The following is a 24,300-nucleotide window of genomic DNA, read 5'->3' as shown; positions in this document are numbered from 1 at the left end:
AGTGAGTACTAGAACCAATCGTGAGTCAAAAAAGAAGGCGAAAGTAATCAACTATGAGATACCAGTTCGTTGTGAAAGAAGTAGTTTATACCACCGTACTTACTACCTGCTTTGTTCATACGACTACCGTATCAAACAATAATTTCCCATTTGCACGCCAGCCAAATTTACCCATTGAAAAAGACGACTTTGCGCAAAAAAAAACCAAATCCACGCCGACCTAGGAAAAAGAGGAAAAAGGAAAAGGCTAAACTTTGTACACAAGCCCGATTTTGTATCCCTTTTTTCCCATGATAAGCAAACTCACAAGGCAATAAAAGCCAACTGATTAACCTTGTTATATCGTGAGAAGGGATTAGAGGAAGACCGGGTCTAGTCAGTCCTCTACTTTCTCCGCTTCTTGGGTGCCGCACGCTCCTCATCGTCGTCGAAGCCGCTCTCCCTGTCACGCTTCTTGGCCTTCCTCTCCAGCTCATCCCAATCCTCGCCCTCCTCTTCCTCGCTGTCTTCGGCTTCGTCACTAGCCTCCTCCGAGGCGTTGGAGTCATACTCCGAATCCTCTTCGCTGGACTCGGAAGCGTCCTCCAACTCGCTCTCGCTAATCTCGAAGGCGCTCTCCTCTTCCTCCTCCTCGGCATCGTCATCATCGCTGTCGTTCTGCAGAAAACCCCAGCCGCCATCCAAGAAGAACTGATGGGTATTAGCAGTGACAGTCTTCATGATGACACCCCAGTTGAGGTTGAGTGGACCCTCTGAGAACGCGATATCGGACGAGTCGAGGAACTCCTTCACATCCTCCAAAGACTCGACCGGTATGGTGTTGATGTGGTATGGTGCCCTTGTAAAGTCTTTGAAGACAAACACCAGATCGAAGTTTTTGAGGCCGAACTGTACGCGTTCCAGATGGGCGACTTCGATGTCCTCCAGGGTGATGACCATAAATGGTGGTTCGGTGATCTGGATGAGACACTCCGTCGTGGGCTGGATGTACACGTTACTGCGGAACGGCACACCGTTGAAACCAAGGTCACGGAGTGGCATATCCACCTCAATGCCCTCGTTGCGGCCCGCCTCAGCGATCTTCTCCGCGAACGACTTAAACAGGCGGTCAAGCTCTGCGCGGCGCCGGCGTTCCTCCTGTTCGGCCTCGAACTCGTCCTCGTCGCCGTAACGATACTTGCGCTTCCTATTGCCGGTCTCGTCGAACTGAATATCGGTAGCTTCCCTGTAAAATTGGACATCCTTCGTCTTCTTCTTGTTTCCGATGATAATGGGATCCTTGAGGTGGATGTGGATGATCACGATCAACTCGTGCTGGCACGGTTGGAAGAAGAGATGGCGAACGTTGGAGAAGAGGATATCCACGCGTTGTGTTGTGCTGAGAGGTGACTGGTAGCGAATACCGTTCTGGTGAATCTCCACCTTGCCAGGCACACGCTTGCCCTCCATGGCCGGCCGGATGAAGACATTATCCAATACGGCGGGCCGACGGTCTAAAATTTGGTCAGTATGTTTTAATGATGATTGCTCCAGGTAAGCCACTTACTTCTGATTTCAACGAGCTTGTCCTGCTCAACTACATCCTCCATATCCTTCTTTTCCTGTTCCTTCTTGACAGCGTCTCGTTTGAGGTTCGCGATTTGGTTTGCAATGTCGGTATACCTGTCGCCATCAGTTGATTTGAAGGTCAAGCTCCTGACGAAGTGCGCAGATGCGTCTTCGAAGGGCTGCTCATCCTTTCGACCCACACCCTGGCCAGGAGACAAGAAGTTGATTCTTAAGAACGACCACTCGCCCTCGTCGCTCTTGCTTGCGTTCTTGATGGTGTTGATGTGGAAAGGTACGGGCCTGCCCATGACAGGCAGGACTATGGTCGCGTTCTTTTGGTCAATGACGATGCCCATATCCTTGACCTTGGGCGGGAACTGGTTATCCCGCTTGTAAGATTCAAAGCGCTTGAACTTCTTGACTTCGACACCGTTCTCATCGGCGGTGGACTCGGCATACTTAGCCAAACCCTCCTTCTGCTTTTTCTGCGCAAGTTGCTTCTGATGCTCACGGCGTCTCTTGTCCGCGTCCTCGTCTACCGTGGTGTTACGCTCAGAGCGCAGACGAGTGCTGGTGATGTTCTTAGTTGCAACAGCACCCACCCTAGAGTCCCGTTTCTCCTTCTTTGGAGTGGGCTGCGCTTCTTCCTCGTCTTTAAAGAAGAACGAGGTCGCGTCAACATCAACAGGCGCTTCACCAGTGAACACCACCGGCTCGGAGCTTGTGACACGGATCGTATCCGTAAGGATCAAGGAGTAAACCTTGCTGTTCTTATCCTGGGGGTTGGGGTTCTGGATATCACTGAAACCGGTGGTGACAACCAGCGTCATGCCATCCTTGAGTGTCCGGGTGTTCTTGCTGTTAAGAATCAAAGTCGGATCCTTGTTCTCGAGGCCGATGCCAAAGCCGACATTCTTGAGGAAGTGCTTCTCAAGGTCGGGCTTCTTGGACCGCACAAAGCTGTAGGCCTTGTTGTACACGTCCTTGATAGTGGCACCATCCCGAATCTCCTTGAGAATAAGGTTGTGGACAGCAAGTAGGAACTTGTAGTTGCTTTCTTGGGACTTGTTGGGGTCGACCATGAATGTTCTGGCAATCTGGGAACAGTAGGACTTGTATCTGAGGCCCATGGCCGCAATGATAATTCCCGGGTGGAGAACATCATTGTCCGAATCAGCCTGCCACTTCAGATCAAATTTGCCACCACTTTGCACGATAGGACCAAGGATCCAGTCCAACTGTTCGGGATCAAGGTCAGCCGGGAGCTTTTGTCGGTTGGGCAGCTCGACAGTCTTCCAGAACTTGTCGTCTTCCAGTTTGTTGAAGACCTTATCGGCTAGCGCGCTGTGTTTGATCTTCTTGTCTTGGTCGAGGATATTGGACATTTCGTCGAGGAAGTAAGGGGTCAGGAGGGCAACGCAAGCCTTGGACGAGGTGCGCATGGCGCGAAGCTCGGTCTCATCCTTGACGGAGAAAGCGCCTGCAGACAGAGCCTGGGCAATATCAACCTCCTCCACATCCTCGCAGTTATCGGCGTAGACCTTCTTCCATTCGTCGATAAAGGGGCCCTTGGAGGTGTCCTTGGTAAGGACGCCAACCTTCTTCTGTAGCGAGGGGAGAGTTTGTTAGAACTGCGCCAAGAACTTGATTTGCGTCCAGAGCATGATGTAACTTACGCCCGCGGCCTTGATGGCATCCGTGATCTTGACGAAAAGCTTCTCGTTCTCGGCGGCATCTTTGCCTCGCACGAGGACCTCAACCGGGTACCTACCGCCCTTCACTTGGTCGAGGTACTTGGCTATTAAAGTGTCAGATGTTTTATCGGTGTGGTCGGGTCGGGAGGATCAAGTGAACCTTTCTTTTGGGTGGTGAGAATGTAGATGGTGTCGAGGGTAAACAGCATGAGGGTCGTCGGGAACTCGTAACCTAGCAGCCAGAACTGTACGTAGGAGCTATCAGCAGCTGTCTTTTGACTAGGATGGCGCACCGGACGCACAGCCACAGCGCGCCAAACGGAAACTCTCCAAGTGGGCACAACTCACATGCATAGCGTTGTTCTTGTGAAACTCGGGGTTCTCGTCGACCTTGCCCATCAGAACGACGATGGAGGAGACGCCCCCGAAGAGGGCATCTCCAGAGCGCTTGTCGGCCTTCCAGGCATTGTAGAAGTGCGAGACGCGCTCCTGGAAGACCTTGCTGTCGATTTTGATGTCTGCCATGATGAGCGACGGCACAGCGGCGCGCGATTGAAGATGGCAGAAACAATCAAAACAGCAGAGGTTTGTGTTTGGGCGAAGTTGTGCTTTTTTGCGAGGGGCTGCGTGCTCGGTGACGGTGGCGGCGGACACCCTTCAAGATGAACAAGGCTACCACACCTCTCCAGCGGCACTGCTACAGTGCTTGCCAGCCGGGGTCCAGTCCCAGGCCAAGACACAAAAATTCCCGTGTCGCGCGTCGCTCACGTCACGGGCCACAGCTCTTGGCGCCCCTGTCCACTGTCTTCGCGTTGGGATGCCTAAGAGGTTTTCTGTTATGCCTCAGGCAGCTATTAATCCGCTGGTTGCCACGGCAATGATTGTATTCGTAAGAGCTGTATGGTATCAGGTGGCGGATTTGAAGGCCTGGCTGTAATAAATACGGGAGGAGGGTGTAAGATAACCCAGATGAATGAACTATGGGATCGAATAGAGAAGTGAAAGGGGAGTCGTTGTGACTTCCAACTGATTGCCATCCTGATGTTTCCAGGTTGAACATGTACATACCTCTCCCAGTCCTGTACCAAGTAGGTGCATGCAGAAAGAGGGACGGGTGGGACTGGGCGCCGGGAAACGGATGGGTGGGGCTCGACAGGTGCGATTAAAGTCTTGGCAAGCGAAGCTCCCATCTCAGGGACCCCTCCGAACTTCTTCCATTCCTTATTCAACCATCAATCAGACCTCTTACCTTTCACTTTACTTCAACATGAAGTCCAAATGATGGGCTATTCATAGGAATGCACCGAAATACTTGATAAGCGAGTGGCGGAGGCAAATGCGACATAGCGAGGACGATACCATTTTCAAGCATGGATACGACGCAGAGACGAGCGACGGGACCATGTAATAACCCTAAAACAGCAATGTTCTCGACGCCAAAGGCGGAAACGCAACGAGAGGATTATTCTGAAGACACATATCTTCCTTGGTGGAGTAACATATTCCTAGATTGCGGCATAAGGCTGAATATCAGAAGATATCTCCAACGAATGAAATGGAACTGTGAACGGCCGACTGGTTGCTTCAATGAGTCGTGGAAATGACGAACCATGTCCATCGAACCAACCACTGCATCACTCAGCGATGACTCGACGATGGCTCACACTGCTATACTGCATAATGTCTTCGTACTTTATCAGGGACCAGTTGGGAATCTCTCTGAATCATGGCTCGGTTTACCTCAAACGACATATCAGGACCAGCGAGGCCACTCTGGTAGGAGATCCGCGGTCCGTCTGCATAGAATAGTGAGGAAGGTCTTGAACTGAAGCTTTCTACTTGATGAAGTACGAAGAGCGGTCACCCGTGTTTTCACATCATTCTCTCCAATCTCTCGCGGTTTACCGGACTAGTGAATCAATCCGGTGCTGGTGCGGAGCAAAATCCGTGAATCCACCGGGGGCCATTCGGAACGGCCCATCGGCTGCCGGTACAGCGGTGGTCCCGCACGGACCGGGGTCCGGAGCACGTCAGCGCCATCCGGCCCCACTTCCCCAGATTCGGAAATGAAAGAATGACAAATCTCAAAAAGTTCAAGGTCGGTTTCTTCGTGGTCCAACACCGTCACTCTTCAATACTCGAATTCCACGATTTGTACATAGGCAAAACAGGTCATAATATCAAGTCAAAATGGTTCGTGAGCAGTTCCTAGCTATTTAATCATGATGTTCTCAAACGGTTGTCTCCCCATCACACATCTTAGCTACTAGCTACTGCAACTTCAGAATCCGCTTAGACTAATCCATTCTCAATGGTACATGCGTAGGTCCACGCCGACGCTTCCAACTTTGCTGCCAACTTCACCAAGGAAGAGGCCTACCAGCAGGTTCTCGACCAGGCTGAAGGTCTCTTCTATGAGCAGAGAAACTGGGTATGATGATAAACCAAGCCATTTTGCGCACAAACAATATCAAAAAGAAACATTGTCTAACAAGGTGACCTGAATCATTCACATACATTAGGTTTGGTAAGTCAACTTTAGCTCCTCCGTGTACCCCACAACCCTTGCTCAAAGCATCCTTTGCAATTAGCATAGCAGAAGTACAAGAGATGACCAATTACTAACGCAACTTCATGTTCAAACAGCAACTTGTCCAACTGCGCTGCCCTTCTCTGGCACGCCTTCAAGTCACTTCCTGCTCCGAGCAACCAGGTCAACTGGGCTGGTGAGTACTTATCTTCATCTGTGATTAAGAACTTGCTTCTCTCCATTTCAAATTATAAGCCCCTTCAACATTTCCCGTTTCACTCTATAACTTTCCCCTTATCCGACCTGAATAGTTCTACGCCTCTTCCCAACAAGCCACCCACCTATTCTTTCCCCCTACTGTGTAGATCCCGTTCCATCCCATCTCCTCGCCACACTCCACACCACTTACTGCTTACTCCTCCCTTCCAAACCCCAGCTAACTAGTATCCACAGGTTTCTACACCCTCAACCACTCCTCCACCACCGAACTCATCCTCGGCCCCTTCCAAGGCAAGGTAGCCTGCCAAACCATCGCCTTTGGCCGGGGCGTATGCGGCGCCGCCGCTTCGACCAAGACCACCCAGCTCGTTCCCGACGTTGACGCCTTCCCCGGCCACATCGCCTGCGACGGTGACAGCAAGAGCGAGATTGTTGTCCCCATCGTCGTGGACGACAAGGTGGTGGCCATCATTGACGTGGATTGCGCGGAGCTGAACGGGTTTGATGAGGTCGATAAGGTGTGGTTGGAGAAGTTGGCGGATTTGGTGGGGAAGAGCTGTGACTGGCCTTGAGTGTTGAGCGTTACGAGAAGGAGGAGGAAGAAGAAGAGGGAGGATGGGGGATGATGGGTGATGGATGAGTAAGACTGTTGATAGGGGCTAAAAAAGGGTTGAAGGTGAATGGGAACTCCGGGCTGTTACCATAGAAGGTGAATGAAACTTGGATATAGATGAGAACGTAACATATACACACAAGTTAAAACCCCTTCTTCCAAGCAAAAAATGAAGTGGTCTCAGTCACCACTACATGGAAGTATGTTGCCAGTCACTAGTTTGGCTCAACTCATCACAAGTGAGACTGCTCAAAGAAAAGTATGCTAGTGCGATCTGTTCTTCGCAATGTTCTACATGTAGGTGGTTTGCAATGTAAACCCCCATTCGAAAATACCATGGTGGGTCACAGTTGTCACGTTTCTAAAACGAGGGTTCAAGAGACAAAAGACATTATTCTATATTGTACATGGTATTCCGCAATGCAACTCGCCGATAGCTCTTCTGAGCATCATCATGGGCCAGTAGATTTGGCAAACTTCAAACTACACCACTTCCTTAGACAAGAAGGGCACCGGTGAAGGTGAAGAGCATGGCCAGTGCGGTGACAACGAAAGGAGCTTTGTCAACGGGACCGATACTGCGGGTGCCTGCGGCACTATCGCTCTCGCTGCTGGAAGGAGAAGCAGTGTTGGTAGAAGATCCAGAGCCCGGTTCCGCATCGCCAGTGCTAGTGCCCTGGGCCTGCTGAGAGCCCTCGCCCTTGAGACCGGGGCCAGTGCCAGCGCCGTCCTTCATGAACTTCTTGGCACCCTCGGGCATAGCAGGCAGCTTGGTAGAGTCAACCAGCCAGTTGGAGTCCTTGGTAGGGCAGGCAGCGGCCTTGGTAGTCTTGCTGAAGCCGCCATCACCAGTAGGCGCCGGATACTTGCTCATGGCCTTTGCGAAGTTGGCGAATTCGGGCTTCTCCTCAACCTTGCTTCCAGGTCCGAGCTTGGCAATCCCGTATCCGTTCTCCTCCAAGGCGTACTCGTACATGAGACCTCCCGAGTAGACGCCAGTCATCTTATCGCTCATGAGAGCCTCCATCTCGCCAAAGTCGCGGGTGTTCGTGATGCAACCATATTCAGAAAGGCTGTTGAGAAGAGTCAGATTATGCTGGCTTTGCAAGTTTCTCGGAGAGAGGGGTAGGCTTACAAAATGGGAAGGCCGTAACCAGTGAAGTTCTTCACCTTCTGGTCCCAGCCGGCGTCCTCAAAGTTCGAGCTGCACCAGGAATAATCGTTCTGTATCTCACGGTTAGGCTCCGACCTGCACATTGGGCCAACAGGAAAACTTACAAAGGCGAAGAAGTCGCTTCTCTCGTCATCAGTTCCGCAGTTCATGTAGTTGGCGAGCTGCATGCGGTTCTGGGAGACATCGGCAGCCGAGTATCCAACAGGAATCTTCCTGTAACCACGGTTGCCGATATACTGGCGCATATCACGAGTGGTGGCCTTGACATATTTGGCTGCCAGAGTGCTGTTGACCACATCGTTGATGACCTCGTTGCCCGAGAAGAAGGCAAGGGTATTGTCGTACTCGGCAAAAGCGTCGATCGTGGCGAAAACGCTCTGGAGGTACTTGTCATTGTACGACTGGTGGGGGTCGAAGCGGTTGAGCGAGTAAAGGGGACTGTTCGCGTCGATAACGACATAGATCCCAGCATCGGCCAAGAGCTTCATGCACTCGTCGTGCTTCTTGGAGTTGTCCACCATGTAGACACGAATAGTGTTGACTCCCAGCTTCTTGAATTCGGCAACGTCGCGCTTGCACATGTCGGTATCGGCTAGGGGATCTATCATGCCGGACGATCCTCCGGGCTGGTAATCGATTCCTCTGATATAGAAGCGCTCCTTGCCCTTCCAGAAGGCTATACACGAAGGCGTTAGTATTCCCGCTGATGTGAACGCCACATCTTCCAAAGGCAGAACCGCTCACCATTTCCGGAGACTGTGACAGCAGGGAGGTCAGCCCTCTTGTTCGGCTGCTGCTGCTCGGTTGGCGTTGGGGTCGCTGCACTGAGGCTGGCGATGGAGGCCAACGCCAACATCAAACTGATAGACTTCATTTTGGCGCCGCAAATACTTTGTCGAGTATGTGATGTGTAGGCGAATAGATTGTGAGTCAATAACAGTTATCGGTCTGCGAAATGTAGGTATGAAGGCGGGGTGGGGCGTTACTGCTGTTGGGAAGAAGGCACAGCAAGAAAGTCCAAAATGGGCTAGATATCGAATGATTAAAGCAACAACACAAAGTGAAGAAGCGGTAAATAATCAGAATGGAATAGTCTTGATGCGTGTGCGATCAAAGACGAACGAGGGAATTGGGCAAACAGCCTGTGTAACGAGGGGAAACCGTTTCAAGCACGGAAATGTTGTTGAGAGTGGAAAGTGCTCTTGGAGGAAAGGGCAACTGGAATGAGACGAAGGAGGGGGAGAGGAGCACATAAAAAGCAGGCCGTGTCACCACAAGAAATCAGGAGGTCGATTGCCAGCCATTCAGTTTGTTAGGTTGGCAAGCGCATTGTTCATCCCTTCCCGTGTCCCTTCACAAGAATGACCGGAGAGTGTCCTGGTGGAGTTGTAGTGGTGATCAGACGGTATCGGTACCTGGCATTGGACATTTTGGACGCATAATGGCCCATGGTTCAAGGTTTGCAGATTTGGAAGAGTCCCGGTCATTCCTCCGGAGGGAAACAGATTGACGGGATGTTCAAGATTTACCTGTGTCTGTTTCATGTTTTTCCACTGCCAGCGCAGAACATCAGATTTAGTGTTGCCTCAAGGTGGAAGGCTGTGCAACTCTCTCCTGCAAATCTCTCGAGATCAACATCCACGCATCGAGAAGTGATCTTCCGTGCTGCACCGAGATATCTGGAGCATTTGTCTCGCTCACGAGGTGTATAACGAGTTTCATTCGATATGCAAGCCATTCAGCGTCGTACACTACATATGGTAGGAGTGTGGAATAATTATAGAACTGACGTGGATAACTCGAGCACTCCCAACAAAACCATGTCGTCTCTGGGGCATGTTGGACGAGAGTGGCTTACCAAAGCGCTAAAATCCAATTCGCAAGAATGACAGAGATTCCCTGGCACACATCTGTCTTGCCGCATTCTTCGTTCCGTTTGCTGTATGGATTCCGTTTTAACATCCCGTGGGTAAACAAAAATGGTGGAGTTCTGCTGGACCTTCACTCCGGGAAGTCGAGTCTCCAAAAGTGTCTGGCTCGTAATAAGAGGCGAATGTAGTGTAAGCTGGGATGAACAAGCTCCCAAGAGCGGATCTGGTACCCGAAACACTGGCGCCCTTGGCAAAGAAAGCTTGAACTCACGACAATGCACAAGCTTGAAGCTTTTTTTTTTTGGAGTGAAAGTGGCTTGTCGACGAGGAACACCGGAGAGGAATTGGAAGACGTCCATGCACGAGCTACGTCATATCGTTTCAGGAACCCGTGCTCTTGGCAGGGGTACCCCAAACAACAAAAAAGGGGTAACGAGAAGGGCGAAAAAGGGAGAACCAAGCTGACTGCCAATCAACAAGAACACTCCTATACCAACGTCGCAGTTGAAAGGTGATGTACAAATAAGGGCCCGAGAGATCTTCTCAAGTGCCTGACGAATGTAATTGAAGGTTTTCCCGTATCCATTGGGTGATAAGCGAATCCAATCTTCACAGCCAGACCGGTGAGCTATCGCATCGCATCGCCGAGGTCAATCCAGTGTCGAAACGAACCTGTCTTGAGCCCTGGGAAGCGCATCGAGAGGTATACTAGACAACCTGGACGTAGTTCGCAGGGACACTCTTTGTCACTCCTCCCTTCTCGACCTCTGCCCACCCGTCTCCTTGGTCCTCCTTGATCAGAACGAATCTCTCGCCCACAGCCATGCTATGCTCCGTGTCGCTACCAGCCTGATAATCGTACAGCGCCTCAACATACTGCAGCTTCTTGGCTCCACGTCTTGGTGCCACTGCAGGTCCCTTCTTCTTCGTCGATGCCGCGATGGATGAGCCGCTGTTGGAGTAAGTCGATGGCGGCCGGCCCGATTGGCCCGTGTGCTGTGGTACGAGAGCCGTAGGAGTAGACGGTGGTAGTATCTCGACGTATGATGTCGGTACATTGCCTTCCTTATAGCCCGCCCGCACCCTTGTCCACCCGCTTCCAGCTAAAGGTTGTGTAAGCTACTCGTATCAATCAACCCAAGAGCAACGGTACTTACTATCTGGTTCCAAGACCACGAGTTCTCTTCCCTCGGGCACCGAGAGTTCGCCCTCACCTCCAGCCTCGAAGGTGTAGAGCATCTTTGCCTTTTGTTCCTGATGCCCACCACCGTTAGGCGCGCTTCCTGGCAGTTCGCTAATGAATGCGGGCGGTGGCGGAGCCAGGATGCGATTCTTCCGGGGTGCACTAGACGGTGCTGGGGAGGCTGCCGGTGGCCTTGTATTAGGAACATCTGGAGGGGCATCGTCGCCAGGAGAAATGGGCCCCGAAATCGATCTTTGAGCGCTGGCCGCATACCCAGAACGCACAGAGCTGACTGTGTTTGACCGAGTGAGATCCGGCATCTCGTTAACATGGCTCGACGATGCGGTAGGCTTGAGCAGCTGGTTGGCCAGCTCTTGTCGTTCCTGCTTATACTTTTTACGCTCCTCCTTGTTCAGCTCCCCTGGGCATTCCGCTGGCACCTTCATCTCGCATTTGCTATGGCAAGTATACCCGCAGTCCCGGCAATCGAAGCCCTTGGCTGTCAAGCCCCACATCCTCTCTCCGCACAAGTCGCAGTTGGTGGGAATCTTGAAGGTTTGCGACTTGAAGTTGTGGCTCTTGGCACCCAGTGTCACGTCACCAACGGCTGAAGTAATCGTAGACGTCTCGACCTCTGCTGTCAACCGCTTCCGGTCGACCTGATGCAGGTCCTCTTGCTGCAAAAAGAGCTGTGTGAGAACGAAGAACTCATCCTGTGTTTGCTCTGTCCCTTCTAGCACCCTCTGTTTCGCTCGCTTTGCTGCTTCCACTTCTCGCCTCTTCTTATCAACTTCGCGCCGCAATTCCCCGAGTTGGCCCTTTGACTTGTTCAGCACGTTGCGCAGATAGATCTTGGCTGGCTCGTCCGTAACCATGGACTCGTCGTCGTGCCATACTGGGCTTGGCTCAAAGACCTTGTCGGGAGGCTCCTGGAAAGCGCCTGTATTGTGCTGCATGTACATCATCGAATCTAGCTGAGGTTCATTCCGCACAATCTCCTTGGCCATGTGATCAACCTCACCACTGCAGTTCTGAAGCATGGAAAACTCGAGCTGAGTGGCTTCAGACCAGAACCCGTTCAACTTCATTGTGCGGAACTCGGCAATATCTTGCAGGTTGTCCATGACTTCGGGAAGGAATTCGTGGTAGTGCTTCTCCTTTTGCTTGTTGGTAACGTTGATGGCGATCAGGTAGGTGTTCTTCGTGTTGTTCATCTCTTGTAGCTGATGTTGGAACGAACTTTGCGCCTTTGCCTTGTCGAATGCTGACTCTGACTTTTTGCGTTTGCTCTCGACATCCTGGCATACCGAGTCGTACTTGGTCTTGACTTTCTGCAGTGCGGCATACTGGACTTCCTTTTCTTTTTCGAGCTTTTCAGCATATTCGACTTGGCGCTTGCGTTGCGCATCCAGTTTCATGGCCACGTCTTTGATCGGGTCCGCAATCTTGGTGACAAACTCGGTCGCGAGACGGTCGTGTTCGCTGGCGACCAGTTCAAGCTTCGTTAGGATCGTAGACCATGTAGTCATCGAGGCACTATTTACACGGAAACCCGTCAGTCAGCTGGCATAGAACACCCAAGCAAATGTGACCATGTTCCAACACATTGTCGTACCTCTCAAGGGACCCAGGGGTCATTGTAGGGGTATCGCCGACACTCAAGCTCGTTGACTTTTTGGCTTTCTTGTCGTAGTACTTCTTTGCTATCGCGCTGAGCTCGGCACTATATCGTTTCTCGGCGGCGCTCCGTTCGCGAAAGTAAGCTTGGACATCGTCGAAGAAGGCAATGTTGTTGGCCACATAGACATTGGCCGGTTTGAAGCCATCCTGCGTAAGAGCATGTTAGTCAAGGCCACAGCCGTAAGCGAAAGCCTCTGAGCCGGCCAGGAAAGACAATGACAACCTTGAGGACTGTGCCGAAGGATGGCGCAATTTCCACCTCGGCCATGGTTTTTTTTTTAGTAGTTTCCTTTAATATGGAGAGTTGTCGTCGTGTATAACCATGCAAAGGAGAACTCGGGTAAACATGCAATTCGGTCTTCGGGGGAAGATGAGTGGATTGCGCCGTCAGCTGTCGGTCTGTCTGTCTAGATCGAATGATGAATCGATCACGCTGTGCTGTTCCTGGGTGTGTACAAGTGGAGGCAGGAACCCGTTGGGTCTTTGAGGAACGCGGCCGAGAAGACGGGATCGACGAGCGGGTGTGTTTAAAGTGGAAGAAAGAGCACGACAGATGTAGCGTAAGGGACAAGCAACTACAAGTAGGAGCAAAGAAAGGAAGCAAGAGAAGGTAGGAGGTCAGGTACCCCTCCAACAGCTGAAGGTGAGTGCAAATCGGCTGGCTATCCCGGTCCGTACACCGTAGCCCGAGCAGCCGGCGAGAGCTGGTAGTACGATGAATGCCCACTGCGCTTGGGTGATGATAATGAGAATGGCAACGTGGAATGGGGGGCTGGTGGCTACTCAATTAAGAAGGCCCCAGCTGTGCCGTCGGACCTGCGGCTTGGCCGGTGCCACAATAGTGCGGTCTAGGCAGTGTGCGTTAACTGCATGGAAACTGATGAGGAAGCAAGATATCGTTATTGAAGGAGGAGAATTCACAAGACGCAGAGAGAAACCTCGTTTGGCCGAAAGAAACAAATGGACTTGAAGCCGCCAAAACGAAGGAAGGAACCGAGACCCAACGATTCATGACCCCACCAAGCCACGCTGCAGGTGCTGGCTCGTGCTTTGTCCATTCAGGCCTGTCAGCAGTGTCAGGGCATCCTGCCAGCGTCCACTCCAGGGCAAGGTACCAACTGGAAGATGCAGATGCCCCACTATTGCTGGGGAGTGGTTTGACGGCGTCGCGACTTCCTCGCCAGTCAACCCTGCCATTGCCAGAATCTCTTTCTGCCGACAGCTTTCTTTTCTTCGCATTCTCTCCCGCCCACAAACCACTGCTGGCAGTTGCTTTGTGGTCACCGACAGCTCAACATTCCAGGTATTCGGACGTCTGTCTGAAAGATCCAAGTTGTTTGATCCAACAAGAACTCTCCCTGCGGTAAGCTTGCCACTGTCTGCGCCGTCTCCTGCGGCCTTGGTCTGGCGCGTTGAATTGGGACGCGGGGCATCAAGACCTGACGAACCTAAGCGCAGCTTGAATCTTGGCTCACCCACGTCTCAGCTCCTTGCGATAGCCGGAGTACTGGGAGGAGGAAACGAAATATTCATCGTACTGACCTTGCAATTTTGATGATTGCCAGCAGTCCCTCCCAAATACGACGTCATAATGGCCGATCTCGCCAGCCGCATCACCAAGCCCGACGAGGCTCCGGCTGCCGCTCCCGAGGCTGCGCCCGCGCCTGCCCCTGCGTCCGAAGAGCCCAAGGCCCCCGAGAACGAAACCTCCATCGAAGAGAGCCAGAGCAACCTTGTCAAGAACGAGTACGAAGTCGAGATTAAGTTGAGCGATCTTCAGAATGACACCGAAAGCCCCCTCTACTCCGTCAGCTCGTTTGAGGAGCTGGGTCTTCCCGAGGCTGTCAACCGTGGTCTGCTCGCCATCAACTTCAAGAAGCCCTCCAAGGTCCAGGAGAAGTGCCTTCCTCTCATGCTCTCCGACCCTCCCCGCAACATGATTGCCCAGTCTCAATCCGGTACTGGAAAGACTGCCGCTTTCGTCCTTACTGTTCTCTCCCGCATCGACCTGTCCAAGCCCCACCAGCCCCAAGCCCTTCTGCTTGCTCCCAGCAGAGAGCTTGCCCGCCAGATCCAGACCGTTATTCAGACCATTGGTCAGTTCTGCGAGAACCTGATTGTTGAGGCCGCCATTCCTGGTGCCATTTCGCGCGAGACCGGTGTTAGAGGCAGCGTCGTCGTTGGAACTCCGGGAACTGTCATGGACCTTTGCAAGCGCAGGCAGTTTGACACCTCGCAGTTGAAGGTTCTTGTTATTGACGAGGCCGACAACATGCTTGACCAGCAGGGCCTGGGTGATCAGTGTGTCCGCGTCAAGAGGTAAGTACAGTCTAAACAGATGTGTTATGCAACCTTGATCGGAACTGACGCTGAGTAGCCTCCTCCCCAAGACCATTCAGATCCTCCTTTTCTCTGCGACGTTCCCCGACAAGGTTCTGAGATTTGCCGAGCGCTTCGCACCCAACGCCAACCAGATGAAGCTCAAGCACAAGGAGCTTACGGTCAAGGGCATTTCACAGATGTTCATGGACTGCCCCACTGAGAAGGACAAATACGACATTCTCTGCAAGCTCTATGGTCTCATGACCATTGGTTCATCCGTCATCTTCGTCAGGGTATGTTTTCCCTCGAATGCTGCTGCCATGCTTTTGCTAACGTGCTTTCCCCCAGACGAGAGAGACGGCCAACGAGATCCAGAAGCGCATGGAAGCCGATGGCCATAAGGTTTCGGCCCTTCACGGTGCCTACGAAGGCCAAAGCCGTGATGTTCTTCTCGATGAATTCCGCTCCGGACGTTCCAAGGTCCTCATCACCACAAACGTTCTGGCGCGTGGTATTGATGTTTCCAGTGTGTCCATGGTCATCAACTACGACATTCCGATGAAGGGACCGGGCGAGAGGGAGCCGGACGCGGAGACCTACCTTCACCGTATTGGTCGTACCGGTCGTTTCGGTCGTGTTGGTGTCTCGATCAGCTTTGTCCACGACCGCAGGAGCTACGAGGCGCTTTCCCAGATCGCACAATTCTACGGAATCGACCTTATCCAGCTGGATCCTAATGACCTGGATGATACCGAGAGGAAGGTGCAGGAAGTTATCAAGTCGAGCAGGGCCCAGGCGGAGTACGTTCCCAGCGCTACTGATTCGGCCGTTTAGGTATCTGGCCGATCAATGAGTGTCGAAGAGGATTCCAAGTCGTTGAAGGCGTTGAAGTCGTTTTTCTCTCCATCGCCGATGCTGCCGCAAACGCCGCAGGTTAGCAGATGGTGGTAAGCTGTTGCATAAGGAGTTTATCAACTGAATCATCTAGCGTAGGCGAGGGATCATGTCTTTTCATCGTTGCTGCGGCATCAAGTTATGGGAAGCACAGTCGGAAACGGTATATGGGAGTGAACTCATGATGCGCATATTCTGTCATTGAAAATGGAAAATTGGGAGTTTAGATCAAAGAGATACCAACAGTGGGCGAAAGCCAGATTACTTTGCAGTTAACAAAATCGTCCAAGACGTGTTTAATACTACCCGACCATGGTACACCAGGATGCCTACCGGTAGGCGCCAGGGTATCATAATTTTTCAGGTGCATAGTGTCTCGTGTGAAATGGGGCTACGGAGGCTTATATATCTGCGACTCAACCGTCGTGATATGTAGTTATATGTCGGCTTCATGATGAATGTTAGAGCACCTCTCAGGATCGAGCACGGCCCTCGGTATGGTTCGCGTCCAGCTGGATGGCATGGATCCCGTCAAGCCAGGACCGGCTATCTTTTATGGCCCAACGCGATGAATACTGTACGCAGTTTTACACCAATTAACACGACGGCAGGCTCGGCACTTGGTCGTCTTTGTGATCCAGCAAAGGTGTACCATACGGCACATCTCCCTTGACAACGGTATTTATCTGGATTCACTCGGTCCGTGAGCTCGGATATGGATGCGTGTTAGCTGGAGCTGTGTATAAATCATTGTAGCTCAGTATCGCAGTCCCGCAGTCGTTATTAAGGTGCTTGTTGCCTTGTTCGTCAGAGTGGTAGTATGTGGCTGTGAAAATGCAGACTTGGTGGCTTGGGCTGATGAAGACAACCTCAAGCTCACAATCTGAGATCTTGGATGAGACACTGGACATTTATATGGGAAGCTCCACGTGATCGGCCCGCGAGCCGTATGCACAAAACACTGGATCGTTGAGGCGAGCGTTGTGGCTCGTGAGAATCTGGGGTGGTACCCGAACGGGAATAGCGTCGTTGGCCTGTTGGCGCCCACCACCCTTGGGCGTGTCCGGGGTCTCGCCTACGCTTTAAGCGCCAACCAAGCGCGTACCCGGCGTCAGTCTCTCACTCGCCCACCTCTTCCCAGCTCCGAGCCTTCACAGCCATTCATCTATCTGCGGGTGTTGTTCCTGCATACCAACTTTGGCCAGTCGACTGGAGAACCGCCACAGTGTTTCTCACCCTCCCCGCCGTTGGCACCCATGTGCAATTCCGGATATCATGGCGCCCGAAATAGATCTGCCATATTTTGAGACCAATGAAAGGACGGCGGACCTGAATTTTACCCAGGACAGGTGCCTCTTCTCAGATCGCCTGTTTCTCTTTACTGCTCCATTCGTCAGCCACCTTGTGCAAGGGATATGAACACCGTCGAAGCCATGCCTGCAATGGAACGTCTCTCATGTCCTACACGCAATGATGCCATAGCCAGAGGTCCAATAGACCCCAGCTGGCGATTCGGACTCCTCAGTCGTCGGGTACAGGGTACTCACTACTCACGAGTTCTAGCGCGTCTCTGCGGGTAGGTGGCATGGGTACGACTTCAAAGTCATTGGCCACGGCCAGGATGGCGACGAGATTGCTGGTATCGTTAAGCGCAGCACACCGGGACTTTACTGCTTTTGACTTTGTGGTACACATGATGATGGCATGGCTCGTGAGTGTCGAGGCTGGTTACCTTGTATAGGACCCCGAGTGGAGTGTGACACATGGCGTTCAAGCCTCATCCAAGACTTTCCTCTCTCGGATTTTCTCTTTTCTTTCCCAGGTACCATCTTCATCCTTCCTTCAATATCATCATTTCCACATCTCTTTTTCTTGTGTGTTTTCTGTGTGTTTCCTCTCCTATCACATTCGGTTCCCGTTTCATAATCAGCATTTCTCGACATCAGCTCACCCTCCTTCGGCCGCTTCTTACATCACGATATACTTCATGCATTCACATTGTTTGTTTCGGGTTCGATAATCATCACATACAATACGGCATCCGTTCTTCCCGGCCCAACGCCTTTTCCTTAGTTTCGAATTTTCCTTGGTCCCATTACTCGACGCGGAGATGCTGGTCATCTCCTCTTAATTTTTAATCTCATTTAAGCTCGGTAAGTTGGTTTCTTCGTACATCTTGTTATGCGATTTGCATTCCAACCGCCCGAAGGTCTGTTGGTTCGGCTTCCCACGTCATTGGATACTGAATCCGGCACCATTGATCTCGCCACTGGGCCAGCATAACAGGTCAATAGCTACTCGAAGTGGACTGAGAGGGAGGGATCCAAGAAAGAAAGGGAACCTGGACTGGAGCAAGGAACACCTTCTCTCCTTTCAACCAAATATCACGATATGTTGCTGAAGTCGGGGCGCGGGCGTTGTCTTCCATGATCAGTCTCCGAATCTCATCACTAACCTCACCTCCAGATGTTGCCCAGTACTATGGCCTTCAAGCCATTCTTGTGCTTGGGCTTACTATGGACGACCATCTCAGCAGTCGCTCAAGCAGCCGAACCGCAAATACCGACATCGATAGTAGAAACCGTGCCGACGTGCGCGAGGCCATGCTTCCAATCATGGATATCAGCAAACCTCGATCTCACCTGTGGAGGAAAGACCCCATCTTTACGATGCATGTGCAAGCAGACAGGCGGCGGAGGATATACACTAGGGGAGGGAGCAGTAGCCTGCATGATTGGCGAGAAGGAGTTGGGAAACTGCAAGGACACTACGGCTGGTGGTAAGTGATTTGATATCAGATTCTGGTGCGAGGTGGGTGGGAGGCTGACTGATGGCAGTTCAAGCAACAACAAAGGCGTATAATATCTGCGACAGTGTTGATGACTCGGCGTCGAGGACTCACGATGTTATTGTGGCAACTCTGATCCTCCCAACGGGGGCAGGGAACCTTGCTGCTCCAACTTTAACAAAAGGCACTGGCAGTGCCGCACTTTCGACAGTAACGAAATCAGCGGCTCCTGCCTCCACCACTGCTACAGCTTCACCGAGCACGCATACAACAACATCAAGTTCAGGACTTACTTCCACGACCAGTATTGAGTCCAGCACGGCTCAAACCTCAATCATGAGCACGAGTCCGAGCTCCGTTCCAAGTGTGGAACCCACGGCTTCCAGCACAACAGCGCCGGCCACATCAGGTACATCAGGCGTATCTGCTCCGGCTGGGGCGCCCGCTGAAAAGCAATCACCGCAACTCACCAGCGCTCAGATTGCTGGGATCACGATAGGTTGTGTGGCGGTTGTGGCTCTGGGTGCAGCGCTTGTACTATTGGCTAAGTGCGCGCGCCGCAAGAGAATGGGTTCCCGGGATCCGGAGAAGGGATTCAACAGGATGAGGGACTCGTTCAAGAGTTTCGGCCGCAGAAGCATCACCGGTCCCGATTTGCTGGGCATCAGCTATCCGATCCAGAGAATTCCTTCGTCTTCGCAACCGGGCACTCCTCCGTTTAGGCCCACGAAAGCACCGAGGGCGGACGGCGTTGGTCTGGCGATCATGCCTGGATCCGCTTCGGCGTCAAACTCTCCCAGACCTACAGTGACCAGAGCTACTGCCGGCGCAGCCCCTATTCTGCCCATGCCTGCTTTGCCGCCAGCCATGGTAATCACTCCGGCTTCCCGGACCCAGACGCCACTTGGTAGGAAGGAGACGCCAAAGCCGAACTTGACTTTGGCTATTCCGAAGAATCCATCAATGCCCGCTGCTGTCCCAGCCGCTATCCCGAGGGCTGTTCCTGCCCCAGCTCCCAACGCTGCGCCTCTGACCGGAAGAGATAGTGTCATTACCGAGTTTGCAGAGGATGGCGAAGGAGAGAGCAGGTCGGGTACTGCTATTTGGCGTCCGCCGCCAAGTGATCCTCAATCGGCAACCACCTACTACTTTGCTGATAAGAAGGGCAACTGGGTCCTCAGAAACTCCACTGTAGGCGCGGGATCCAAGAACCAAATGCCACCATACCCAACCTCTTCTGTCGAGTTGCCAAGCCCGCAAGACAAGACGAAGGCCGAAAGGGCTTATATGCCGTACACACCCGGCATGGTCGTGGCTCCCCTTAGAGTACCCTCCAGAGAGCGGGAGCAGGATGCCTTTGTGGAATCACCTGTTGCCATGAGAGATGATGCACATGCCCGGGATAACGTGGCATCCAGCGTCTACTCTGAATACAACGCTCCTCTGACCGTGGTACCTGGCCCGGAGAACCCCATGCCCACTATGCCTTCGTCAGCGCCGTCTGCAAACAACAACGGGAGGAACTTGACAGGCACCAAAACCAAGCGCAAGTCCGTCAAGAGGACGACCCGGCAACGTCGGATGTCCCAGGACTCTGCCACAGAGATCGAGTCGGGAGACGAAGAAGATGATAGCCAGGATCTTTCCCCCGTGGCGGAATCGCCGTACTCGCCGAGCCCTCTTTCTAACGGAAAGTCACCGGTGTCATATCCCAAGATTCACAAGCAGGAAAAGAATGTGAATGAGGGCCTGCAGCAGCTTCGCGATGCTCAACAGGCTCTGGGCAGTGGTACTTCCGGTCCCGAACCCCCCAGGCGCAACTCCAAGCGCATGTCCAAGCAGCAGGGACAAAGCCAAGCTCAGGGACAGGGACGGTTTCCCATCAGGATCGTGACCCCGGAAGAGCGAGATAACGAGGCATTCCGCATGGGTGCAGTTCCCCATGGAACACCTCAGTTGATGGTCGGCATGTCGAGGCCCATGAACGCTCCTGTTGTTAACGCAAACAGGAACAAGAACCCTGGACAGACGAGGACTGGATCCCCCGAGGGACGTTTCCCGATTGCCGTGCCGGTTGAGCACCAGCAACAGCAGCGCCAGCAACCCCAGAGGAGACAAAGCTCAGTAGCTACTGGCCCCAATGGCTATTGGAATGGCCAGCAACAACACCCACAAGGACAGGGACAGGGCTCTGCATACTACTACCGTGCCCCATCGCCACGCCAGTGGGAGCAGCAGCAACGCCAGTTGCAGCAAGCTCAACGAGCACAGCAGCAGCCCACCTACTTCCGTCCTTCTCAGGGACACTATGAGGCTCAGATGCTGCTGCAGCAGCAGCGTCAATACAGACCCCAACAGCCTCAACGATCATGGCCCATCTTTGCCCAGCCAGCCCAACCGCAGCAGAACCAGCATCAGCATGGAGCTCAGCACCAACACACAAGAACCAACAGTTCTTCCCTGCTCACCAAGCGCCTCGGTGCCGAAAAGGCCGCAGCACTTGCCCTCAACCCCAACCCCAACAGCAGCTCTAACAAGAGCATCGGCAGACCCGCAAAGGGGTGGGCTAGAGATGGCCAACAGCAGCAACAGCAACAGCAACAACAGTACTGGCAAGAAGGCCAAGCTCAGAACTGGGGCAACAACAACAACAACAACAACAACGCTAGGGCAACCCTGCCGTCTCAAAACCCGTACGGTGGTAACCCCAACAACACCAATGAGCGGTTCGTGGACTTTCCGCCGCCGCCGATCACTCCTGGCTGGGTGCCGGAGTTGACGCCGACGAGGAGGGGGGATGATTTATTTTTGAATGTGCAGTGATTTAGGATGATGAAAAATGGGGTTTTTAATAATGATTTGATTCGAGTTTTGTGTTTCAACTTCTTTAGGGGCGGGGAACTGTTTCTTTTCTTTTTTTTGTCTTAACGATCATTGATCAACGGCTCAGATTGTTTTTTGTGTATGTATCTTAAAGAGTTAAAATGGGGATGAGGGACTCGGAGTCTGGTTGCATTGGGCGGTGTTTAAGGTTTATTTGGGTCGGGGGTTGGGGTTGATACCATGAGAACGAGTCGGAGATGGGGAATGAGTGTTGTTTCTTTGGATATTATGATAGAATGAAAGAAATATTTCATCGCAGAACTTTAGATGCTTCCATGTTGGGTGTGTTTTTTGTGAAGATGATTGAACACTGAAGTCGTGCGTTGACTGCCGTTGCGGGTCGATACCATAACAATAATCTGGACGTGCGGGTGGAGTGTCTTTGGAGATGATTATGGAAGAAATATTCATTGTCGTTGCAGACTCCTGGGTTGCTTGAAAATACTTGATGTGATGGGTTCAAGTTCCGGTCGCGGTCACGACGAGGGGTATCACGAGCCGAGGCACGTGCCGCACAGTTCTACTGTAGCATATTTCCATTTGTTCCGATTATATAAGATGATAAGATAAAGGATTGATGAAAGGTGCGGTTACCAGTGGCTCTCAGTGGTCAGAATTATACCAAGCCCTGGCTGCATTCAGTTTCATCGCCGACACGCAACGTGGGGGAGGACAGTCGATCAGATTGTGCGGACGCAGTCGACTGCGAACATGTGCATTGTGAACGGTTCGTTAGTTCCGAACCTTCCAATGGATGGTGCATGTAAAACATGATTACTGAGCCGTTCGACTCCCTTGGAAAAAACGAGGCACTCACCCAGTTAACTATTCCCGCGAACCAGTTTCCCCTCCTCCATTGACGAGAGGCATCGCGATCTCGGGCATAGTCAAGTTGGTAAGACGACCTGGAGGTTCTCATCTCATGTTGATGTTTTTGTACTTGTGATAACGAGAGCTGATTACATAATCCAGGCACGATCAGCCAAAGCCAAGGCTGACATTGCCTGGAGGTGGATTAGAAATCCAGATTCGGAGATCCATGACAATGGGGAACTGTCAGATTGACCGTGCAGAATTGATTGATTGTAGTGCGACCGTGCCAGAAGGTTTGGGGGTGCTGGAGATACCCAGAAGGGGGTCCCCAGTGCCAGAAATCAGGTAGTTGGGAGGCTAACCTAGAAATGGCTTAGCTATAAATCCACCCACAAATCTGATACACCTCCTTACTTGCAAGCTTTTTAAATAGGGCAAAAGTGAAGCTATTTATGGATTAATTAAAATAATTTTTTTTTTCAGAATTGTAATCTCCCTAATAAAGTTATAAACGTCTTCCAGCAAGTTATTTCTGACTTTCACAACTCTATCACTAATTCTAAATAGCGTATTCGCTATTCTCATTAGTTCCCGAATGTTACGAACTTAAGCACGGGTCAACCAAGCTACCGGAACACTACAGCCACGCGAAGGCTGGGCAGTGTAACTACAGCAGGGGAAGAACTTGTGAGCAGGCAAGGACTCACCCGTTGAGCCAGGCTCACCAGTCGAGCCAGACTCGCTGAACAAGTCAACTAGTTACCAGATAGTTATGAGACTCACGGATTATGAGTAGCCGGAGACAGATATCTCGCAAAGGGCGAGCAGGTATAAAAGAGATGCTGGAGAACTTATATTGTTAGATAGTTAGACAGTAGTCAATTGATTATTATCACCAAGACTAGTATAACGCTACTATACTTGTTGTGAACCTTTTGAGTTTATTGAACGTCTACTAATAGTTATCTACCTTCAGCTATCCCACTTAGGCAGATCAGACTGCCATTAGTCACATGGGAAGATCTTATATTCTTAATAATTTAAGGTTTTCGCTAATCCATTAGCGGGTATTGTTTTCATTTCAAAATACTTAATGTTAATTTTCCTTTCCCAAATCTTTCATTATAGCTAATAATTATAGATATGTACGTGCTTCAATTTAGTTATTAATTTAGCTACTTCAACGATAATTACCCTAATAATTCAAGTATTCTTGTAATTAATTACAAGTATATTCAATTTAATAAGAATATTAATACTCTAATATAACTATATAATAGTGATTACTTAATTATATTGAGAAATAATAGCAATTTAACCTTTATAATCAACATAAATACTATCTTTTACTTCGTCATACTTTAATAAATCATACTACTATATAGTAGTTTATTAACAAAGAAATTACAATACTATTAAATAGAGTAGCTAAAATACTTTATTCATTAATATACGACTTTAAACTACTTTATACGAATTAAAATATAGAAATTTATAATTCTATTTTACTACTTCTTAGGTTATTTAATAACGAATAAAGAAATAATAGAGATAATTAGCAGCCTTACTTATAGTTGCTTTTTAACCAGTTGCATTACCAACTTTCTAGAACTTATATTCTTTTCAACGTTCGAGTTGTAGGAAGCTTTTTTTAACGGTAGAAAATTTGTTTAATTAATAAGTAAGTAATAAAGGAAAATAATTATAAAGATAAAAGTTAACCGCTTTGTTATGAAGGGTGGCTGTTTCGATTCTATTATACAATAAAACCTTCCTCTAATACTTGAAATTCATTTCAACTCAAAATATTACAACTTCAGCAACTTCTCTTTTTAAGTAGAAAAAATATACTTCGATGGTTATCAAAAGATTAAATTATGGATTAAAATCAACAAAATGTTTCCCGTACAAAAAAATCCAAAGTTTTCAATGATATATAAATATATGCATGTCACGGCGCTAGCGGACCACTACACTACTAGGCTATGTTTCAAAAGGATATAAGTAACCGAAGCTGGCAGTTCGGTCGCTCAAGTGGTCTTATATAGTGCTTTTGATACACTTGTAAATACTTATTTGAATAAAGAG

At 50.8% G+C, this 24,300-nt stretch overlaps 6 protein-coding genes across 6 annotated transcripts; 3 read left to right on the top strand and 3 right to left on the bottom strand.

The window, feature by feature from the left end:
• Positions 1–80: 80 nt before the first annotated feature.
• On the bottom strand, positions 81–4,105 carry SMAC4_03231 (uncharacterized protein). Its single transcript, XM_003349594.2, has 5 exons — positions 3,591–4,105; positions 3,403–3,487; positions 3,225–3,346; positions 1,547–3,152; positions 81–1,493 (listed from the first exon to the last, which is right to left on the bottom strand). Exons 1-5 carry the CDS (start codon positions 3,765–3,767, stop codon positions 385–387), a joined length of 3,099 nt encoding a protein of 1,032 aa, XP_003349642.1. The 5' UTR covers positions 3,768–4,105; the 3' UTR covers positions 81–384.
• Positions 4,106–5,316: 1,211 nt separating this feature from the next.
• Positions 5,317–6,563, top strand: SMAC4_03230 (uncharacterized protein; the record flags this gene model as incomplete). Its single annotated transcript, XM_066089911.1, has 4 exons — positions 5,317–5,340; positions 5,569–5,673; positions 5,889–5,968; positions 6,226–6,563. 4 exons carry the CDS (start codon positions 5,317–5,319, stop codon positions 6,371–6,373), a joined length of 357 nt encoding a protein of 118 aa, XP_065946243.1. The 3' UTR covers positions 6,374–6,563.
• Positions 6,564–6,906: 343 nt separating this feature from the next.
• SMAC4_03229 (uncharacterized protein) lies at positions 6,907–9,451 on the bottom strand. Its single transcript, XM_003349592.2, has 4 exons — positions 8,523–9,451; positions 7,883–8,454; positions 7,740–7,828; positions 6,907–7,677 (listed from the first exon to the last, which is right to left on the bottom strand). Exons 1-4 carry the CDS (start codon positions 8,650–8,652, stop codon positions 7,101–7,103), a joined length of 1,368 nt encoding a protein of 455 aa, XP_003349640.1. The 5' UTR covers positions 8,653–9,451; the 3' UTR covers positions 6,907–7,100.
• Positions 9,452–9,937: 486 nt separating this feature from the next.
• SMAC4_03228 (uncharacterized protein) lies at positions 9,938–13,624 on the bottom strand. The gene is made up of 4 exons (XM_066089910.1): positions 12,736–13,624; positions 12,448–12,659; positions 10,807–12,368; positions 9,938–10,752 (listed from the first exon to the last, which is right to left on the bottom strand). Exons 1-4 carry the CDS (start codon positions 12,778–12,780, stop codon positions 10,358–10,360), a joined length of 2,214 nt encoding a protein of 737 aa, XP_065946242.1. The 5' UTR covers positions 12,781–13,624; the 3' UTR covers positions 9,938–10,357.
• Positions 13,625–13,978: 354 nt separating this feature from the next.
• SMAC4_03227 (uncharacterized protein) lies at positions 13,979–16,033 on the top strand. Its single transcript, XM_003349590.2, has 3 exons — positions 13,979–14,831; positions 14,890–15,127; positions 15,183–16,033. The coding sequence occupies exons 1-3, from the start codon at positions 14,104–14,106 to the stop codon at positions 15,666–15,668; spliced, it is 1,452 nt and encodes a 483-aa protein (XP_003349638.1). The 5' UTR covers positions 13,979–14,103; the 3' UTR covers positions 15,669–16,033.
• Positions 16,034–18,194: 2,161 nt separating this feature from the next.
• Positions 18,195–21,654, top strand: SMAC4_03226 (uncharacterized protein). The gene is made up of 3 exons (XM_003349589.2): positions 18,195–18,507; positions 18,829–19,064; positions 19,152–21,654. Exons 2-3 carry the CDS (start codon positions 18,853–18,855, stop codon positions 21,337–21,339), a joined length of 2,400 nt encoding a protein of 799 aa, XP_003349637.2. The 5' UTR covers positions 18,195–18,507; positions 18,829–18,852; the 3' UTR covers positions 21,340–21,654.
• The last annotated feature ends 2,646 nt before the right edge of the window (positions 21,655–24,300 follow it).

This window comes from Sordaria macrospora, chromosome 2 (assembly GCF_033870435.1).
Source record: "Sordaria macrospora chromosome 2, complete sequence".
Taxonomy (NCBI): Eukaryota; Fungi; Ascomycota; class Sordariomycetes; order Sordariales; family Sordariaceae; genus Sordaria; species Sordaria macrospora.
This window is presented reverse-complemented; position numbering and strand designations above follow the sequence as displayed.